The sequence below is a fragment of the Gobio gobio genome, assembly GCF_949357685.1.
Source record: "Gobio gobio genome assembly, chromosome: 25".
Taxonomy (NCBI): domain Eukaryota; kingdom Metazoa; phylum Chordata; class Actinopteri; order Cypriniformes; family Gobionidae; genus Gobio; species Gobio gobio.
In genome coordinates this window covers 15366188-15386515 of record NC_137121.1, presented here as the reverse complement: position 1 = coordinate 15386515, position 20328 = coordinate 15366188, and the positions used below count along the sequence as shown (strand labels likewise).

The 20328-nt window shown below is 35.8% G+C and overlaps 1 protein-coding gene across 1 annotated transcript in view; it reads left to right on the top strand.

Moving 5' to 3' along the window:
• The window catches only part of fa2h (fatty acid 2-hydroxylase), a 33494-nt gene extending 17463 nt beyond the window's left edge, over positions 1–16031 (top strand). Inside the window, exons 2-7 of the mRNA XM_079810004.1 lie at positions 6100–6195; positions 9942–10084; positions 10267–10367; positions 11041–11213; positions 12006–12258; positions 14205–16031. Coding sequence (XP_079666130.1) covers positions 6100–6195; positions 9942–10084; positions 10267–10367; positions 11041–11213; positions 12006–12258; positions 14205–14272 — 834 coding nt within the window. The 3' untranslated portion in view covers positions 14273–16031. The remainder of the gene's footprint in view (positions 1–6099; positions 6196–9941; positions 10085–10266; positions 10368–11040; positions 11214–12005; positions 12259–14204) is intronic.
• The last annotated feature ends 4297 nt before the right edge of the window (positions 16032–20328 follow it).

Below are 20328 nucleotides of genomic sequence, written 5' to 3'. Positions count from 1 at the left end.
AATATAACAAAGGCAAAGGAGATAAAGATGGAAATGAAATGGAAATAGGAAGTGGTGAAGCTGTGGTTGTGGTGATTTTTTTTTCTTTCAGAATTTCCATGGTGAGGGGAGTCTTTGTGTTGTGGTTTTGATGTATGAAGTGGTCTGACTAAATATGCCCCACTCTCATTTAGGAAAACAACAAATTGCTTTGGCGACATGGCCTAGTTTAGGTTTATCCAGTCCTCTGACTGTCGCTTTTAAAAAACTTTTTCAGGCATTGCCTACTAATATTTATCCAGACGCTAAGCCATATTCACCCGCTTGGACACAATGTAACCTTCTATCCAGTCAAAATGGTATATTTATACACATATGGCTAAGAGGTACAAATATAATTACTTTATAGTTATATTTTATGGTAAATGGACTGCATTTATATAGCGCTTTTAACAGACCTACGGCCATCCAAAGCGCTTTACATTTGCCTCACATTCACCCATTCATACACTCATTCACACACCGACGGCGGTGTCAGCCATGCAAAGCGCCATCCAGCTCGTCGGGAGCAGCTGGGGTTAGGTGTCTTGCTCATGGACACCTCGGCACTTGGTCAGGTGGAACCGGGGATCGAACCACCAACCTTCCAGTTTGTAGACAACCTACATGAACCACTGAGCCACTGCCGCCCCTGTAAAGGTTCATTGGAGTGTTTACATTTTTGTATATAGCCTTGTTCTGACTGAGCCTCCTTTAAGCTTCACAAAACTCACTGAACGTGTGTGTGTGTATCAAAGAAAGGCAGCCTAATATGTTGATTCAGACTTTCAGAGCTTTTAGAGTCGTGTCTAGATTGGAGACATCTCACAGAATAAGGGTTACCAAGTTTCAAATGGTTTTGGAAAGTTGACATATTCGGCATTGTGACATGTGCAGCCAGGGTAGTCTAGCAACTCTCCGTTGGCTTGCGAGCTGGAAAAACCAAATTCTGGTCAGGCCAATCACATCGTGTATAGAGTCGGTGGGCGGGCTTAACATAATGACGGCAGAGTTGCGGCGGTTCCGCATTCTACTTGAAAACAAAGAAGCTGACGAACAGCGGTCTTTCGAATCGGCTTTGGCCGCGACTCTGGAAGACTTGGAGTTAAGCTTTTCTTGGAGAAAAGAACAAAGAATGGCACTGAAGTCATTCTTAAGAAAGGAAGATGTGTTCGGAGGTTTGCCGACAGGATACAACGAAAGTTTAATCTAGCTCCGCTTCACCTTCTTCGTTGCTCTGGCTGGTTGTAGCTCTGACCTATTGCGTGCAGAGGGAATTTGAAAGACAACCGTTTATCTCGCCCCTCAGATTGAGCCCTGCCAACGGTGTGTTCCCAGACCCAACATCTTGATGTGGGTCTGGCTTGTCAGGCTAGTTAAACATTGCAGGACCTTTTACAATACAAATAGTAATGGAATGTTTAAAAATAGCTATCAAAAACATAAACTTTTCTTTAAATTCATATACATTTCAACCTAAAATCTTAATGTTGATTGAAATCGCCATGGACATGTTATATGTGTCAAATACTGTGTTTATTTGGAGTCCAATAGCAAACTTATCCTTGGAAGCTGAGTTCCGCAGAATGATCTGTAGACAATCTCTTTGAAGGTTCTTTACCCAGCAGTCCTGTTGAGGTCAGGCACCACAGATCAGAGAACTCTGATAGACCCCCAACCAGCCACCTGAGTTATGGGACCATTGAACCTTAACCAACCCTATAGCTGCAATCTCCTTTAAACTGTTTAATTCTAATTTCCTTCCATATAACCCTGAGATAACTGTGCATTTATTTGCCCTACTTAAGGACTTTTCCTAAAGACTTCTTCACCTGCTTTTCCTAAGCGTTTTGGCTGCAGGCATCTTGCACAAGGAGCGGCCAAACCTGGCTAAGTCACCTGACAAACTATCACACATGACTGAACCGTCACACTTGTATCTGCACCTCACCTATCCCGGTTCTCGCTTCAGCACCTCGACAAAAGGGCAGCACACATCTCCTATCACATGTACCACACACATGCGCACACCCACTAATACAACACTTTCTGAGCTATAAAAGCAAATGATTTGCTGTCATTCACAGTCAATTTGCAGTGCCTCTTTGACCATGAACTCAAAAAAAGGGCACGAAAAGTGTAAATGAGAGTCGTGCGCACAGGAAACCTGCCTCAGCATGAGGTCGTAGAGTTTATAAAGACTATATAATATTGTCTCTTGACAGTTTCTAAGTTTGGGACTTGGAGGTCTATGTATTGTTCACTTGAAAGCATGTAATCAAGATGTCAGATTGAATCGTTTAATTTGACCTGTGCTTTCTAATCTGGATTGTGTTGTGTGAAAGGCCTGTCGTGCACGTTTTTTCAGTGGCTGCAGTGCTTCGATAGTGACTGTATCTATAACGACAATTGTTTGTTTCTAGATGCAATCCCTTGTGAATTGTCCTAGGCACTGGTTAAGTGTTTATTTCTCTATGTGTGTGAATGCTACTTCAGGGTGTAAAAAAATCATATAAATGTAATTTTACATATTTGCATTCTTCAGGTCCCTTGATTTAGTGTCACAATAACAAACAATTCCCCTTTCCTCTTTTTGCATTTGGTTTGTGTGTAATGATTGGCGTGGCTCTTTGTAAACAGTAACACCCCAGCAGGCACGTATGCACACTGTGTGCTAGGTGTGTCTAGGTGCAATAAAACTACATTTCCACTTGATATGGTGCTGTATTTAAAAAAAAAAAAAAGTAATATAAGAGTTTTGTTAGGCTCTAAGTTAAGCGTTAAAGTGGACGGTATCTTGAGTGTGACAATAACAACATGGACTGACTCTGAGTAAGCATTAGCTGGTGTCAGTGTCAACAAAAAATGCATTGAAAGATGAGTTTGCGTGTGTGTGTGTGTGTTTGGACCAACAGTCATCTGGAATATCTGGTCAGGCTCGTCTGTTTTCAAAAAGTTCTGCTTTGTTTACCATGCGAAGAATGTGGCTTAGTATCTACAAGAGCCCCCTTTCACTATTCAATATGTGTGTCGTTCAAAACTACCTTTTGAGTATAAGTAGTAGTACTTTTAAATAAATTTTTCAGGAAGGACTTATCAATTAATCCACAGTGACAGTAGACATTTATAATGCTTTGAACTGTAATGTTTTGACATTTCTATTCATCAAAGAATCCTGAAAAAATTTATCATAGTTTCCTCAAAAATATTAAGCAGCACAACATTTACAACATTGATAATAAGAAATGTTTTGAGCAGCAAATCATCATATTAGAATGATTGATAGATCATGTGACCCTGAAGACTGGAGAAATTATGCTGAAAATTCAGCTTTGCCATCACAGGAATATATTCGATTTTAAAATATATTAAAATAGGAAACAGTTCTTTTAAATTACAATAATATTTCACAATATTTGTTCTGTATGTGGTCATATAAATGCAGCCTTGTTGAGCAAGAGTCTTAAAAAAAAAAAAAAAAAAAACATACATATCTTACCAACCCTAAAAAATTTAATTAGAAATGTAGTGTGTGTGTTTTAGAACCGATTCCGTGGAAAGTGGTGCAGAAAAAAAATATTTTAAAACTGCGATATGAAGAGACAGATGATGGGAAGTGGGTAAAAAGTGAACATGCTGAGAGAACAGGATGGAGGCATGTGTTCAGGTCACAAATAGTGGCTTGGTCTTCAGCAAAACCAAACCAAAGATGGGATGGTGAGCTATGATTTGCCCACATGGCCTTCATTTTACTCGCTCACTTTTTGTCAATTCTTTACCTATAGATACAAGGGACTATGTAAAAATCTCATTACTATTACTGCTCTTCAAATACAGATATCATTACTTGTGTTAGCACTCAAATTCTCAGTAATATTTTAAAAATATTGCTTGCTGTTCACTTGCTGTTAAGGACAAGGTGTTTCCCAAAATAGAAATTCCCAATTGACTTTGTATTTACAACATTACCAGATAAGACTACATCAATAAAATAAGTACTGCACTGGGGAAAAACATCTCTCAAGCGCATAAAATCTCTCCATCAAATCACCTGACTCTGTAAAGAGACATCACTGATGGAGATTCTCCATGCCACAGCGCTCAAATGTAATGAATCAATCCTTTTCATTCTCGTTTTAGTGACCAGTTTTTACAACCCTACTTTATACAACTCACCATTTTTTACATTTATTGTGACAGTTTCCATAACAGTAAGTGCATGAAAATTAAGCAGAACTAAGCAGAATAAAGCATGAATTTTAATACATGCGCTACGTTCTTGTTGAAAACCGCATCAAATTAGCGTATTTTATAGACAAACACGCAAGAAATGGGCAATATTTAGATCTTTATGTATGAAGGAATGAATTGTATTGAAATATATTGTATTGAAATGTCATGCAGATCTGAGTACAATTGCATAAATATCATCCAATACCATATAAACTCTGAGTAAGTTTGTGCCACTTAAATAGTGAAAAAACCCCAGGAGGCCTCAGTCACGCACAATTTCACAAACAGAAACAGTTCAACCAGCATGTTAAGCACCTTCTGGTACAGTAGTATGGCAGATCGTATGGTTTTTGGTTGGGTGTTAGGTTGCCATGGAGGTGCCTGCATGCGTGAAGTTCTGGTAAAACCTATGTTGTGAGAACAAAATGTCCCATCAAAGATGGCAAAATGAGGAAAACCACTTAAATCATACTAAATTATGTTTTTTTAATGTGTGAAAGGGGGGCAAGGTTAATCATCTCTTTAACGTTATAATGTTATGGTTCGACGCGAGTCCTGTTTAATATTTCACCTGTCCCACCATCCTAGCCATCTGTGAAGGGTGTGTTCCAGTGTGTTTGTGACCCTCTGGAGAAACGAGAAGCCCTTGCGTCCTGTGGGATGAGGCGTGACGTAACGTGTGCTGTGATGTGTGAACCACGTGAATAAGGCGTTGTGTACTTTGTGTGGTGGTATGATGATGACAGTGAGGGTTGGTGTCCGTTTTATTTGGGAAAACACCAAATTATCATGTCTGCGTCATATTCATACGACATAAAACATTTGAATGTCATTGTAGTACACCGTCTCTGATATTTAGGTTTAGATGTATTTATTGATTTAGTTCTCTGAAAAACAGCAGATTTGACTAACAAGGGACTTTATTATTGAATGTCTTATTCTAGCACACTGTTCATTTTTATTTTATTGGCAGCATTTAGTGTTTTCTTTTCTTTTTGTTAGTATTTTATTGATTTAGATTTCTGAACAACAGCAGATCCAACTTACAAGAGACTTTACTGTCATATTGCATGTTTTATTCTACTCTCTTAATTGGTATATTTTAGTTTATTGACAGTATTTAATGTTTTCTTTTTGCTGGTATTTATTTTATTGATTCATATATTTCAACAACAGCAGGTCTGATTTACAAGGGACTTAACTTATTTGCATTTTCGCGATGTCAATTTTGATATCACATTAAAAACATGCTTTTAAACTGAACACACTTAATTTAAAACGCTAATTATCGATATATTTATTGAGAAATTAAATTAAAACAATGTTATGGATGGAGTATTCTTAGTATTTCTCAGTGACTTTAAATATTGTTTTAAGTCAAATAGTTTCAAATAGTTAATTCAAGTAAGTCAGTAATAAAGAACAAAATTAAGCGCAGTGAGATATTTTATTATTATTATTACTATTAACATTAAAGGTGTACTCTGTAATTAAAACACTTTTCCCTGATTAATAGTGCTATTAATTAAACAGAAATAAATAGTCCAAATAGTCCAAAATGAAAATCATGTAAGCTCACATAAGATGAAAAACTGTTATTTTCTTTTACATGAAGCAGGTCACTTTGTGGGGGCTGCCATGTTGAGATCACATGACCAGTCAAATTCTACTTGCTTCAACTTGTTATTTCCCTCTGTTGACAGACAGGTTCCTTTATCTCCGTGTCAGGCCAATAATCAAATATACAGTAATACAAACAAATTGACACAACTTGAACATGGATAAATCTCATCTCATCAAATATGATCATTAGAGTTCATCTGAACTGTTTCTTTTCTTCTGTTCTAGACTCTGAGACAGAGGAAGAAGATCCCAGAAAGCACCACAGAAGAAGAAGAAGAAACCTCGCCCATCAACAAATGCAGCAAAGTTGACGAAGAAACGGTATTCAAAAGTGAAATGCAACCTGGCATATTATTGATTAAAATACAAGCTCTAAGTTAAAGGGATAGTTCACCCAAAAATGAAAAATTACTCCATGATTTACTCATCCTCAAGCCATCCTAGGTTTATACGACATTCTTATTTCAGACGAATACAATCGGAGTTATATTAAAAATGTCCTGGCTAATCCAAGCTTTATAATGGCAGCCCAAAATTTGAAGCCCAAAAAAGTGCATCCATCCATTATAAAAGTACTCCACACGGCTAGTGGGAGTTAATAAAGGCCTTCTATTGCAAATCTGTGGGGTTTTGTAAGACAAATATCCATATTTAACACGTTATAAAGTAAAATATCCAGCTTCCGGCGGACAGACTTCCGTATTCCACTTACGGAAAAAGCGTAACTGGTGTGACAATGACGTCGGATGTAGTGTAAGTGTTTTGAACTGCGAGAGGAGTTACACTTTCTTTGTAAGTTGAATACGGAAGGCGGTCTGGCGGAAGCTAGATATTTTACTTTATAAAGTTTTAAATATGGATTCTATTCTATTAAATATCCCATTCACTGTCATTATAATGCTTGGAAGAGCCAGGACATTTTTAATACAACTCCGAGTGTATTCGTCGGAAAGAAGAATGTCATATGAACCTAGGATGGCTTGAGGGCGAGTACATTTTGGGTGAACTATCCCTTCAAGTCTCAGCTAAGGTTATCTAGATTATTTTTTCTAACTTTAGTTTTAGCTTAGTTAATATTTTGCACGGCCCATGGGAAACCCTTCTTATCACTGTGTGACAGACATGACGCTAAATCAGTCTAAATGTACAGGATTTCCTTAAAACATAAAAAAATTAGTTATACACATTCATAAATTGCTTTCCGTTGTGATCAACAGCATGCCGCAGATACTAGAGATTAAGCTGAACTAAACCCAGAATATTCCTTTTATCAGTCGTTTAATCGCTGTACCACACATTTGTTTGCTTGACATCTGGAAGTGAAGCTTTAGTTCATATGACAGGAAACCACAAACAACCATTCCTCTTTTCACTTGCACCGACAGTGTGAAACACTAACAGAGCAGGTGACTTTCTGTTGCTCTCTTTCTTGTACAGCGATTTTCATTTATTCTCTTCCTCCTTCCGTGCTTGAACGATGCCGCAAGACGGATGAAAGCAAAAATACTTCTGTACTTTGCTGACAATGGAAAGACGTGTGAAAATGCTAGTGCATGTACTTCCCTCACTCTCTGTTTGTGTGTGAATGTCCTGTGTCCTCTATCTGAGGCATGCAGGTCTTTCACAAGCATCGATTGTTTGGTCCAAACCCCCTGAATGTGACAAATGGGGTCAGCGATCTAGAGAACACTGACCCCTTTTGCAGAACCACGCTGTACCATTCATTACAACTTCTAGTTATAAATACCTGCATATGTGTGAGCAGTGCTTATGGAGAATTATTTCCTTATTCACTAGTATTCAGAAAATCTGAAAAAAAAAAAATCTAAAATTAAATAAAAAAATTTAAATGTATTAAATATATTACAAATATTTTATTTTAATAAAAGTTTATATTTTTTATGTCTTTTATATATATATAATTTTTTTTTCTTTTTTTTTTCAGATTTCTGTAATTAAAGAGTAAAACATTTGCATTTGTGAAGTGTATGTATATGTGTGTGTGTGTATGTGTGTGTGTGTGTGTGTGTGTATATATATATATATATATATATATATATATATATATATATATATATATATATATATATATATATATATATATATATATATATACATATATACACACTTCACAAATGCTCATTTTTTACTCATTACAGAAATATACAGAAAGAAAAAATATTTAGTTTAAAGAAAATGAAGGAATAAATATATTCAAAAATAAAATTTAAAAATAATAAAAATGTATATAAATATATTTGATATTTATATAAAAGTTTATATATTTATTTATTTGTTTTTTACTATGACTTATACATGAGCATCGTATTGTCATAAATATAATAATGGCCTTAAAATAGGTTTAATTTATATATATATACATATATATATAATTTTAAAAATATAATATATAAAAATTAAAAATGTATTATATTTTATAAAAGGTTAAGAAGCTTGCCAATTTCATTTCTTTTGGTTTCACAGTCAAATATGACCCACCTGAACATTTCTTTGTGAGATTCACCTGCTAATTATTCGTACTAAATCATTCTTCAGCCTCTGGTTTTACACTACAGGCCGAACGTAACCTGTGCATCATGCTTAGGCTTAACAAACAAAACCCTAATTAATGGCGTAATGAAACCTGTAAATAAGACCAGACAGGCAACCAGTCCACACCAGATTTCTGAGTTCATAACAGGAATGTGGTCTCGACTCTGTTTTATTGCGGCACTCTCATTCATTCCAGCGTTGCTGTGAAGGAACAAGGCGTAATTTGTCCTAACGTGTGCACCTATTGATGATGTGACAGACATTTCCTAGAATTAAACCTGAATACTTGTCTGTCCTCCTTAAAACAAGTAGTAAATAAAGTGGGTGGCTATGTGAAGTCTCGCCTGGCATTTTGTCACGTAATACTACCAAGAAATGGCACTGAGTTAACCAGAGCTATGATAAAGCTTTTTTTTTTTTTTTTAACAGCCCCTAGATAATGTCATTGTAATGTGATGACCTTTTGTACTTTATGATTAGATGTACACCTAGCATAATCCTACCATATTACTCACACACATTTCAGTAGTCATGTGCATATTAACAACCCTCCAGTGTAATGTCAGCCTATACTGTTTTGTCATAATAACTTATAGAAAGGTGCATAAATAGATGTCTATCACTTCAGGTTCAATCCACCTTGAGTTCAATGCCTCAGCGTCCTGTCTTTGAATCTTGGTGAGTTGCCGCTCCAGTCCTATAGGTCTTGGGCGAATATTCACTTTGGCTTCATAGACACGCCCACCACCTCTGCTTTATACTCTTATAGGGACCCCTAGTGGAGAAAGTGTGAAAAGCATCTGGTCAAAATCAATCTGGTCAAAGTTTGCAATACAAACAAGGAACAGTCAAATGATTCAGCAAACTAACATCATCGATAACCTACATTACAGTTTACCTTCTGAACTCAGTTAACTTTTCAAAAAAGCGTGTGTTTTTTTTATTTGATTTGAAGGGTGCAAAAGTGCTCATTTACATACTCCTTACAGAAAGGTAATGAAGTGTAAAGTTAGGCATTGCTATGCTAGTTAGCTTACATAAGGGTGTCAGTATGATGTTAATTTTGATATGACTAAATGTAATTATTTGTATTAAATTAATAATAATGCATTAAATTATTCAATTTAAAATGCTAAATAGTGGTGATATTAATACCACAAAGCATCATGGATAAACATTGCAGTTAATTTTTTTATTTTTACAAACGACTAATAAGTTGTAAATCTAGTTTAAAAAAATCAATGTTGTTATTGTTAATGAACCCATTTTTGTTTTTGGTAATGAAAGCTGAAAAAAAAAATATTAAAGAATATAATTGACCTTTTATATTAAATATAAAAGTAAAACTAACCCTAAAAAAACTAATAGAAATGACAAAAGCACATAAAAACGACTCAACATTACATTTTAAAATGAAAGCTTTTATTTATTCAGTTAATTTAAAACATTACTAAATACTAAGATAACACTTATCAATTGAAATGATCATTTGATTTATTTAATTGTCCATACAGGATCTGGTGGACTGGCAGAAGCCCCTGGCCTGGCAGGTCGGATACCTCGGAGAGAAATATGACACGTGGGTCCATCAGCCCGTGGACAGACCGATCAGACTGTTCGGGAATGACTTTTTCGAGGCCAACACAAAGACTTCATGGTAAGAGAGATCAAATAACAGGATTTATCATATCTGCCTGGTTGTTTTTGCTTGGTCAAGTTAAACATTGCACATTAGTAATAGTATTGTGCTATGTGAGCTGCGACGCTATATGTGTGTGCCGGTTCATTAACAGATACTTTGCTGTAATACAACTTTGCTGTGTGTGTGTGTGTTTGCAGGTACATGGTGCCAATTGTATGGATGCCTTTGGTTATCTATCTGAGCTGGTACTGCTACACACTATTGGCACAAGAGAGGACAAGACTGTTTATTACGTCAGGTGTGTGGAAAGTGTGTTTTAAGACGCAGTTGATTTACTCAGTCCACAATAATATTATTTACATGCTATAATAAAAACTTTAAGTTTAGGTTTTTCATCTAATATATTATTTAAGCTTTATTTCAGTTACCAACAACACTTTATTTTGATAGTCCACTTTAGACATTCTACTAACTATAAGTAACTTTGCAACTACATATAGTTGCAAATTAAAGGGATAGTTCACCCTAAAATGAAAATTCTGTCATCATTTACTCACCCTCAAGTTGTTCCAAACCTGTATAAATGTCTCTGTTCTGCTGTACACAAAGGAAGATATTTGCAAGAATGTTTGTGACCAAGCAGATCCCCTCACCCCCATTGACTACCATAGTATTTTTTCCCCCTACTATGGTATAGGTTAAGGATTTTTCCTTTTTGGGTGAACTATCCCTTTAAAGAGAGTCAGTTCAGTTGGCATGTAGTTGCAAAGTTATTTAGTTAGTATACTGTCTCAAGCGGACTATCGAAATAAAGTGTAACCATGATTTTTAAGAGTTTCCTTTTAGTTGACAATAATGATATTTATGTAAGTAAGACTTTGAAGTAAATGATCTTAGTGAAGGATTATGTTATTTTGCCAAAAATGTTCTAATGTATATATTTTTTACACTTTTATTTGTCATTTGTTCAGACTACTCCATTCTGGTCCACAAGAACAGCTTTCCGTTCATCTTCATGCTTGGCATGTTTCTGTGGTCGCTCGTCGAGTACTGCATCCATCGCTTCGTCTTCCACATGCGGCCGCCCGCCCACAATTATTACCTCATCACGCTGCACTTCCTGTTGCATGGTCAGCACCACAAGGTGTGTGTGATTTTGTTCAACCTGAGATTCATTTAAAATTCTTTGAGCTCTTTCACACAGTAATCCCAGTAAATTACCGTTAAAATGACCAGAATGACTTTACCGGTAAATACACAAATATGCTGTTCACACAGGCAAAGGCGGTCTGGCTTTTTACTGTTAATAGACCATTCACACATCAGCACCAAAACAACCGTATATTCTGTGATGTCAGTCATCGGAAATTATCTTTAAACACTGCGGAGGTGTCTTCATTTGCCCGCGTGTGGAGAAGCGCTTTAGTTTCACTATCTGTTCAATTTGACTAATGGGGATGATCACAAAGAATGCATTTTTGCTCTTAAAACATGAAACGGGCATAATAGTATCCAACTGCAAAGCTGATGAATGGAAAAGAAGGCTGGGTCTCAAGTGCGACATGCTGAAAAAGCTGCAAGACTTGGCACAACGGTCAAAAATGGCCATCTAGCGCATATTTACATAGAAAAACTATTCAAAAGCAGTGGAGGAGCACGGCGTAATTGTGTCATCTCTATACGAGCTTTATGATTGGCCAAAGCAGACTTCTTACGTCAGCGAGTTCTGACTTTGTACATGCACATACCGGTAGTCTTCGTTCTTTGTTCACGCACAGCATCATAATGGTAATTTACTGGTAGTGTTACAACTTTAGCGGTATTTTAGAAACGGTCCTGTTCACACATGATCTATTATTGGTAAATTACCAGTAAAGACTGTATGAGTGAAAGGGGCTTGAGGAAACCAATCAAACTCTCTTTTCTTACCCATCAGTCTCCGTTTGACGGCTCTCGTCTGGTGTTTCCTCCGAGTCTGGCCGCCATCGTCGTTGGCGCTTTTTACCTGATACTCATGCAGCTGTCGTCTGAGGGTTTGGGAACCTCCCTGTTCGTTGGGGGTCTGTGTGGATATGTGGTCTACGACATGATCCACTACTATCTGCACTACGGATCACCGCAGAAAGGCTCCTACCTGTATGGGCTGAAAGCGTACCACGTCAAACACCACTTTGAACACCAAAGGGCAGGTGAGGAAATGATATTTTGAGCATCTCTCTACAAAATAGTGGATAAAGTGGCTGTATTTTATGCAGGTTAAGACAGGTTAAGGTTAAATAAATAAAAAAAATACTTTATTTACTATAAGTTTAAATGCAGAAAAGAGTCATTGACCTATTTGTTTATTACTAACTATTATTTATTTTTTATTACTTTAATAATTTCTACCATCCAAGTTTAACTGGCAGTCTACTATAAATAATAAATTTGGGCAAATCCCTAAAAAGTGTAAACGTCCCAACCAGTCCTTGCATCAAAACTTTGGATCAACCAATGGCTTGAGTTGAATTACTGATTGGCCATCCAGTGGAAAATGAGGAGAGTGTTTGAAAAGTCAATATTTCTACATTTTTTTATGATGCTAGTGTCACAGATATTACACACTTTTAAAATAAAACTAAATGTATCACTTTACATTTATAAAATATTAAACGTTTTATTTTTCAATTAAAAAAAATAAGTTGTATGTATAAAAATGTATACTTTAACCCTTAAAGGGGCAAGCATAAATAAATTTGATGGAAAAATGATTCATTGCTATTTTTGTATGTATCTAGACTAAAATGACACAGTTCATACATTTTTTCCAAAATATGACCTTTATTTTCAAAGTTACAGTCTGTATCTCCCAGGATACATTGCCCATTTAGGGTTACATTGTAACATGTATTCTTTTTTTATTATAGTTCATATGAAAACTTTTAAAACATTGAATGAACAATTATTTAGCTAAATGTTTTCATGTTATCCATGCAACATTAGAAAAATTGGAAAAAACTGAACTTTTTCTCCCAAGATGCCTATGCAGGGTATACATTTGTGTCTGAGTGTGTGTGTGTGCGTGTGTGTGCGTGCGTGTGTGTGCGTGCGTGTGTGTGCGTGTGTATGTGTGTGTGCGCGCGTGTGTGTGTGCGTGTGTATGTGTGTGTGTTCGCGCGTCTGTGTGCGCGTGTGTTTGTGTGTGCGCGTGCGTGTGTGTGTGTGTGTGTGTGTGAAATAAAGTATTGGGAAGGGGGGTTCCTTCCCTCTTCCCTCCACTCATTTACTAACATTTAGGCCTCAAAACATAAGAATATCTGTGAGTGATCAGCCCTGTTAAATACCCTTATATGGGCAATGTATCCCCCAGGATACAGACATTCAATGGCTGATAATCAAAGTTGTGAGACGATTATTTTAAAAATATGCACAAGAACATGTAAAACTATCCTTAAAAAACTATTTTCTAAAACAAAATCACTCTAAAATATCATAATTGTGAAAATATAAAAACACTTACCTCATGGCCAGTGTCTTTTTCCACGTATGCTGCCATTTTGGATTTTGATACAAATGTTTGGAATGTTGGCATAAAGTCACATGACCCTGATTACATGACCCATCCTCCCATTAGTGTTTCTCATCAACTGCAACCACATAATGCCCATCCCCCCATGGCCCTTCCCCCTACAGCCTGTTAAATGTCTGTATCCTCCAAGATACAAAAACTCTTTAAGGGTTTTAAATATATATTTAGTCTTTATATATTATTAATATAGTAATATATATTATTAAATTACTAATTAACTATATATTATATGACTATATATATAAGTAAGCCATTCAGGTTATTTGTCAAAAAAGGTTCATAAGTCTCAGGACGATGGCATTTAATATTTATAAATAGATTAAAGCTGCACTATGTAACTTTTGTAACACTGTTTTGGATATTTTACTGAAAAAATGTTACATAGTGCACTGTTAACTCTTTCCCCACTATTGACAGGATTTTCTGGCTTTCCGTGTTTTCACTGTTATACAGTAGTGGGCGCTATTACGCATTTTGAAAACGCTGGCAAGGAGAGAGTTAATTAAATATTAATATTTACTGTATAATACTTAATATATAAAATATTTATTTCTGAATTTTCTCCAGGTTTTGGAATCACCACCACATTCTGGGACCACCCCTTCAACACAGTCATCCCAAAGCAGACGTTTTAGTCGATCCCTTTCTTTTTGCCACAATGACCAAATCAGAATGCCCTCAACCAACTCCCATAAGCCTCTCATTCTGCATTCTCCTTCTGTCACCATGTTAGATACAATGTCTTACCCTGCTGCTGCTACCAGCCATAGTCTTAGGTTCTTCATCATAATCATCATCAATTTTCAAAGAAGGGGGGTGCCTGAAACCTACAGAATCACGAATGTCAAGCTATATAAATATTTATATACAGTGTATGAATGTACTGAGGAATCAAGCGTTGGATGAAATCTGTAAATGTCTTTTATTAGAGGCACCACAATGTCATGCTCAGTTTTTGCCCATCCTTATGTTAGGAGTGGTATAGACAGGGACCGGTAAGTGTGGGACGGTGTGTGAAGGTGTGAGTGGAAATCATAGTCGTAGTGTTAAAGATGCTGAAGGCTAGCAGAAGGAGGTCCTTTCAATGGCCACGTGAGCCATTGCCATTAAGGAAAACTCAGGAAAGTCTCAGACGCAGTGTTGATGTTGCAACCGCTTACAGATCATCGCTTTCATCCAAATGTCTGTTGAAACTTTGCTCCGCCCTCATTGTGATGTTTCATGCTGCTCATTTCAACCCGTTAGCCTCTGGTGATCTTGCTTTTCTGTCTCGTCTCACCCACTTTGAGGTGTTTTTTGCCAATTGACTTACTAATACCGGGATCCGGAGGACCTCACATGTAGCTGCTCCTCGAGTAATATGTTACATATCCAGTGAGATATTAAGTTATTGAGGATTGAAGCTGGCTTTTGGTTCTCCTGACTAACACACAGGGACGATTACGCACTTTGAACTGGTGGTGAGGGCATGAAGCGGGGTGCACGAGCCTCTCCTGTCGGTGAGGGTTGCCAGCCGTCTCATAGGGTGGAGGGTCTATAGAAATCCTCTGTCGTCATTGTAGATCTAGCCGGCGCAACCATTCCATCTGGTGTGACGATCGGTTGCATCTGACCAGGCGTCAGGAGAGCGAGAACATCCTCGGCTGATCCCTCATCCGTTCATACAGAAGATTTCAGACACTTTTTGTATTATTTCCCTGCTCGTTTTAACCCCTGCCTTGGTCTCGACACTGTTTAATGATGTTGGAATTCTGGGACATTTACTCAGAAAAGGCTGTTGCCACATTTAACTCGTCTTCATACAGACATTTTAAGCATAATTAATGTTTCAGTGGTGGCACGTTCATCGATTTCCTAATTTCTCTGTAAGAGGCCACCGTATCCTGGTTTGTTCTTGAATATATATAGAGATAAAGATTATATATATATGATATATTTAAGGAAAAATGATCGCGATGTGCCTTCCCTAGATTCCTGTTCCTTCCTAACCAATTAGATCGCATAATTGGTCGGACGTTCCAGCCAAAGTCATGGAAGGACGTTTGAATAGGGCTTTTCTTCATACCGTGATTGAATGGCACAACGGAACTAATAAAATGCAAATGGACATTGTAATGAATTTTGATTCTTTTGTAACTGTGACGCCGTCCTGGGCATACATGGACAGATCCCATGTCATAGGAGAATGCTTTCAGTTGAAGCAAGTCAGCAGAGATGTATATTTATCTGTTTACTTGTTATCACAATGGGAGCTTTTAATTCAGATAATTGTTTAGCTACAGATGCCTCTAATAAATCTGTTTACTACTATGTTTTTTTTTTTTTTTTTGAATTTTTAAATTTCTATGCAAATGCAATTGTATTTGTAAATAAACGTATGTATATTTCTGAGGTAATCTTGTGGTGTTTTAACTAGAATCTTTTATTGCCATTTTAGAAGAGGAAAAAATGCACAAAAAACAATGTGAAAGTTATTTTTAATGTTATATCCAAACTAAATGTGTTATATTGAATGTACATTTACACTACCATTTAAAAGATTTGTAATGTTTTTGAAAGACGTCTCATCTGTTCACCAAGGCTGCATTTATTTGATCAAAAATACAGGAAAAACGGTAAAATCCAGGGCCGTGCAGAGAGTTCTTCAGGGGCAGGGGCTCAAATGTAAAAAAGGGGCAATATGTAAAATATATATATATATATATATCTTATGCTCCTCAAGCCTGCATTTATTTAATCAAAAATACAGAAAAAAACAGTAGCCTAATATTGTGAAATTTTATTACATTATGTTCTTTTTAACTTTTTATTAATAAAAGAATCTTGAAAATAGTATCACAGTTTCCATCATTGACATTAAATCCTCATATTAGAATGATTTCTGAATGATCATGTGACACTGAAGAGTGGAGTAATGATGCTGAAAATCCAGCTGTGATCACAGGAATAAATTATATTTTAAATTATTTTAAAATAGAAAACCATTATTTTAATAATATTTCACAATATTGCTGTTTTTTATCAAATAAATGCAGGCTTGATGAACATAAGAGACTTTCATAATGCTGCATAATATTCAAAAATGGTAATATAATAAAGTCCTTTCACGTAACCATTTCGCCGGCCTACACTTCACATAATAGGCCTGTAGGTGCTGGTGGCACTTGGGGTTTGTTAACTTTGATAGTTTAATGAAATAGTAAACGGTGTATCAATATACATAAATACAAGTGAATTTGACACTTACCATTAATGCGACTTTTGCTACTGCTGCATGGTTTTGTGCAGGGATTTGTTTGTTAAAATCCATTTTGTCAGTGATGCAATTTAAAAAATGAGACAAACCGCAGGAAATCGTTCCACAAACGTTAGTTCGTCTGTCCATGTCATTTTTAACCGATTTATGAATAAGAACAGAAAATTACCGTTTCACATCGCCCAATGGAATTTGAACTTGCTTTGCCAGATCACGATTGGTTGGTGTATATACATGACAAACGGGCATTGGTGAATTGTGTAATACTTTAAAATATATCATATATAGATTTGTAATTAAATCAACACATTAGCTTTGATTATGGATGAAAAAAAAATATTGGTTTACTTTTTTCCCGTAAGGCCACACACTCTCTGAAAGGACCATATTTGGCTCGAGAGCCGCTTCCGAACAGAGGAAAATCAGCTGTCTAATTAAAGCGCACGCGACCCATAGCAACGCGTTACGGCAACGCCTCAACAGAAATTGTCCGACTTTTGAGCCGTTCGTTACCATTGTATACATTGTCATGTTATAATAATCACATTTATTTAGTTTTATTGACCACGATATTATCATTGATATTTGTCTGAGAGGGGCACTTTTGATTCATTTTGAAAAAGGGCAGGGGCTCGAGCACCCAAAGCCCCCCCCTCTGCACGTGCCTGGTAAAATCATAATCTTTTTCACAATTTAAAATACATGTTTTGTATTTTAATGTATTTTAAAATGTCATTGTATTGTGTGATGGTAAAGTTATATTTTCAGCATCATTACTCTAGACTTCAGTGTCACATGATCCTTCAGAAATCATTCTAAAATGCTGATTTACTGCTCAGAAAACATTTCTTATTATTATCAGTTCTGCTGCTTAATATATTTGCAGGAGCTGTAATATATTTTTGAGGATTGTTTCTGAATATTAAGTTCAAAAAGGAAAAAATTGAATGTTCTTGTAACAAATGTTTATTGGTCACTTTTGATCTATTTATGTCCTTGCTAAACTAAAAGCTTTAAAAACTTACTGATCCCAATTGTTTTGCATGTGTTAATACTGTGAAATATTATTACAATTGAAATTTAAAATGTAATTTATTCCTGTGATCAAAGCTGGTCACATGATCCTTCAGAAACAATTTCTTCTTATTCATATTTTTTGTGGAAACAGTTTTTTGTCAGGATTCTTTGATGAATAGAAAGTTCAAAAGTTAAAATTAAAATAAATTGAACTTTTTTTGTAATATTTATCAATTTCACAAATGTCTTTGCTGTATTTTTTAATACATTTTATGTTTAAATAATGCATTTTACAATAAATTACAATTTACATTTTAAATAATAATAGTCATTTACTATAACCTTATATACAGAATTTATTATTACTATTATTATTTTATTACTTTAATAGCCTACTTTCTACCATCCAAGTTTAACTGGAAGGCAACTATAAATAATCAATTTGGGCAAATCCCTAAAAAGTGTAAATGTCCCAACCAGTCCTTGCATCAAAACTTTGGTTCAACCAATGGCTTGAGTTTAATTACTTAAGTATATATATAGTATAAGTATATATAATATATCTATAATGCTAAATAAAAGCATGAATATATTTTTTCAAATTTTTTTTTTAATCTTACCCCAATCTTTTGAATGGCAGTGTATCATGATTTCAAAACAACAACAACAACAAAACTGCTAAAACTGTTATCAACGAAATGATCTAATGATTTATGAAAGATCATGTGACACTGAAGACTGGAGTAATGATGCTGAAAATTCAGCTTTGCGTCACTGGAATAATTTATAATTTAAAATATATTACAACAGAAACCACAGTATTACTGTATTTCTGATCAAATAAAAAAAAAATGCAGCTTGGTGATTCTATGGGCCATCTCTTGCCATAAGTGAGAAACTGCGTTCATAAATTTTCATGCGGATGATTTTTTCGTGGTAGTTCGCATAGGTCTTTTCCCCAACCCTCCCCATTACATGGCTTACGACTCACACACACACACACACACACACACACTATTCACACCTACGGACGATTTAGTGTCTCCAATTCACCTTATAAGGCATGCTTTTGGATTGTGGGGGAAACCGGAGCTGAGCACCCCAAGGGGACCAACACAGACACCGGAAGAACATCATGCAAACTCCTCACAGAAAGGCCTGTGGCTCAGCCCAGACGCGCCACGCCCATACACAGCTTTTTTCATTCATTTAGAAAAACTATACAGACAGAGTTGCCAACTCTTAGCTGTTCTGATCATTTGCATGAATGTATTTACAAAGCCAACAATCCTGTTCATCCACACTTTTGTCTCCACCCACAATAACAATGGAAGCCTGATCCTTCAAAAATAGCTACTAAATGAGCAAGCACATTTCCAGGATATAGTGTCATATAGATTACAAAATGTCTGTGTTATTTGGTTAAGTCTTGCTTTGTAAAGAAAGTGAATTAATGAAGATGTTACAGTGAATATGCTAAAGTCAAGACACCTTTATTTACATAGCGCCTTATACAATATTGTTTTAAAGCTTTACAGTAATAAAAAGGAAAATAATGACCAATGATGCAAACAGAATTCTGCTATAAAGCAGCTCTAAAAAGACAAATGTCATTGTTCAGTATTGATTTAGTTCAGTTCCATGACTGTAGAGTTGACCATTAATTAAATGAGTTGAATTCTGTAAAAATTATATGATCAATAAGTTATTACAACACATTTTTGTTACATTTCTTTAACTCATCAAAATAAGTTAAGCCATTTTTTTTTTTTTTACAAGATTCAACTATTTTTTTGAGTAAGTTTAATGTAATTTAAGTTGAAATGGCTTAAACATCCAAGGTGATTGAACTTAAAAATTTAAGGCAGCTTTTTTTTACAGTATAAAGCAGCTCTGCAGAAAAAGGTGCTAGTGACTAGTATTAATGAAAGCTAAAATTAAATAGAAAATGACCACAAATTCTTATTTTTGTTTTATAGTGAATTAGATATTATAAAATATATTTATAATGTGTATATATACACTCACCTAAAGGATTATTAGGAACACCATACTAATACTGCCTTCAGAACTGCCTTAATTCTACGTGGCATTGATTCAACAAGGTGCTGAAAGCATTCTTTAGAAATGTTGGCCCATATTGATAGGATAGCATCTTGCAGTTGATGGAGATTTGTGGGATGCACATCCAGGGCACGAAGCTCCCGTTCCACCACATCCCAAAGATGCTCTATTGGGTTGAGATCTGGGGACTGTGGGGGCCATTTTAGTACAGTGAACTCATTGTCATGTTCAAGAAACCAATTTGAAATGATTGGAGCTTTGTGACATGGTGCATTATCCTGCTGGAAGTAGCCATCAGAGGATGGGTACATGGTGGTCATAAAGGGATGGACATGGTCAGAAAAAATGCTCAGG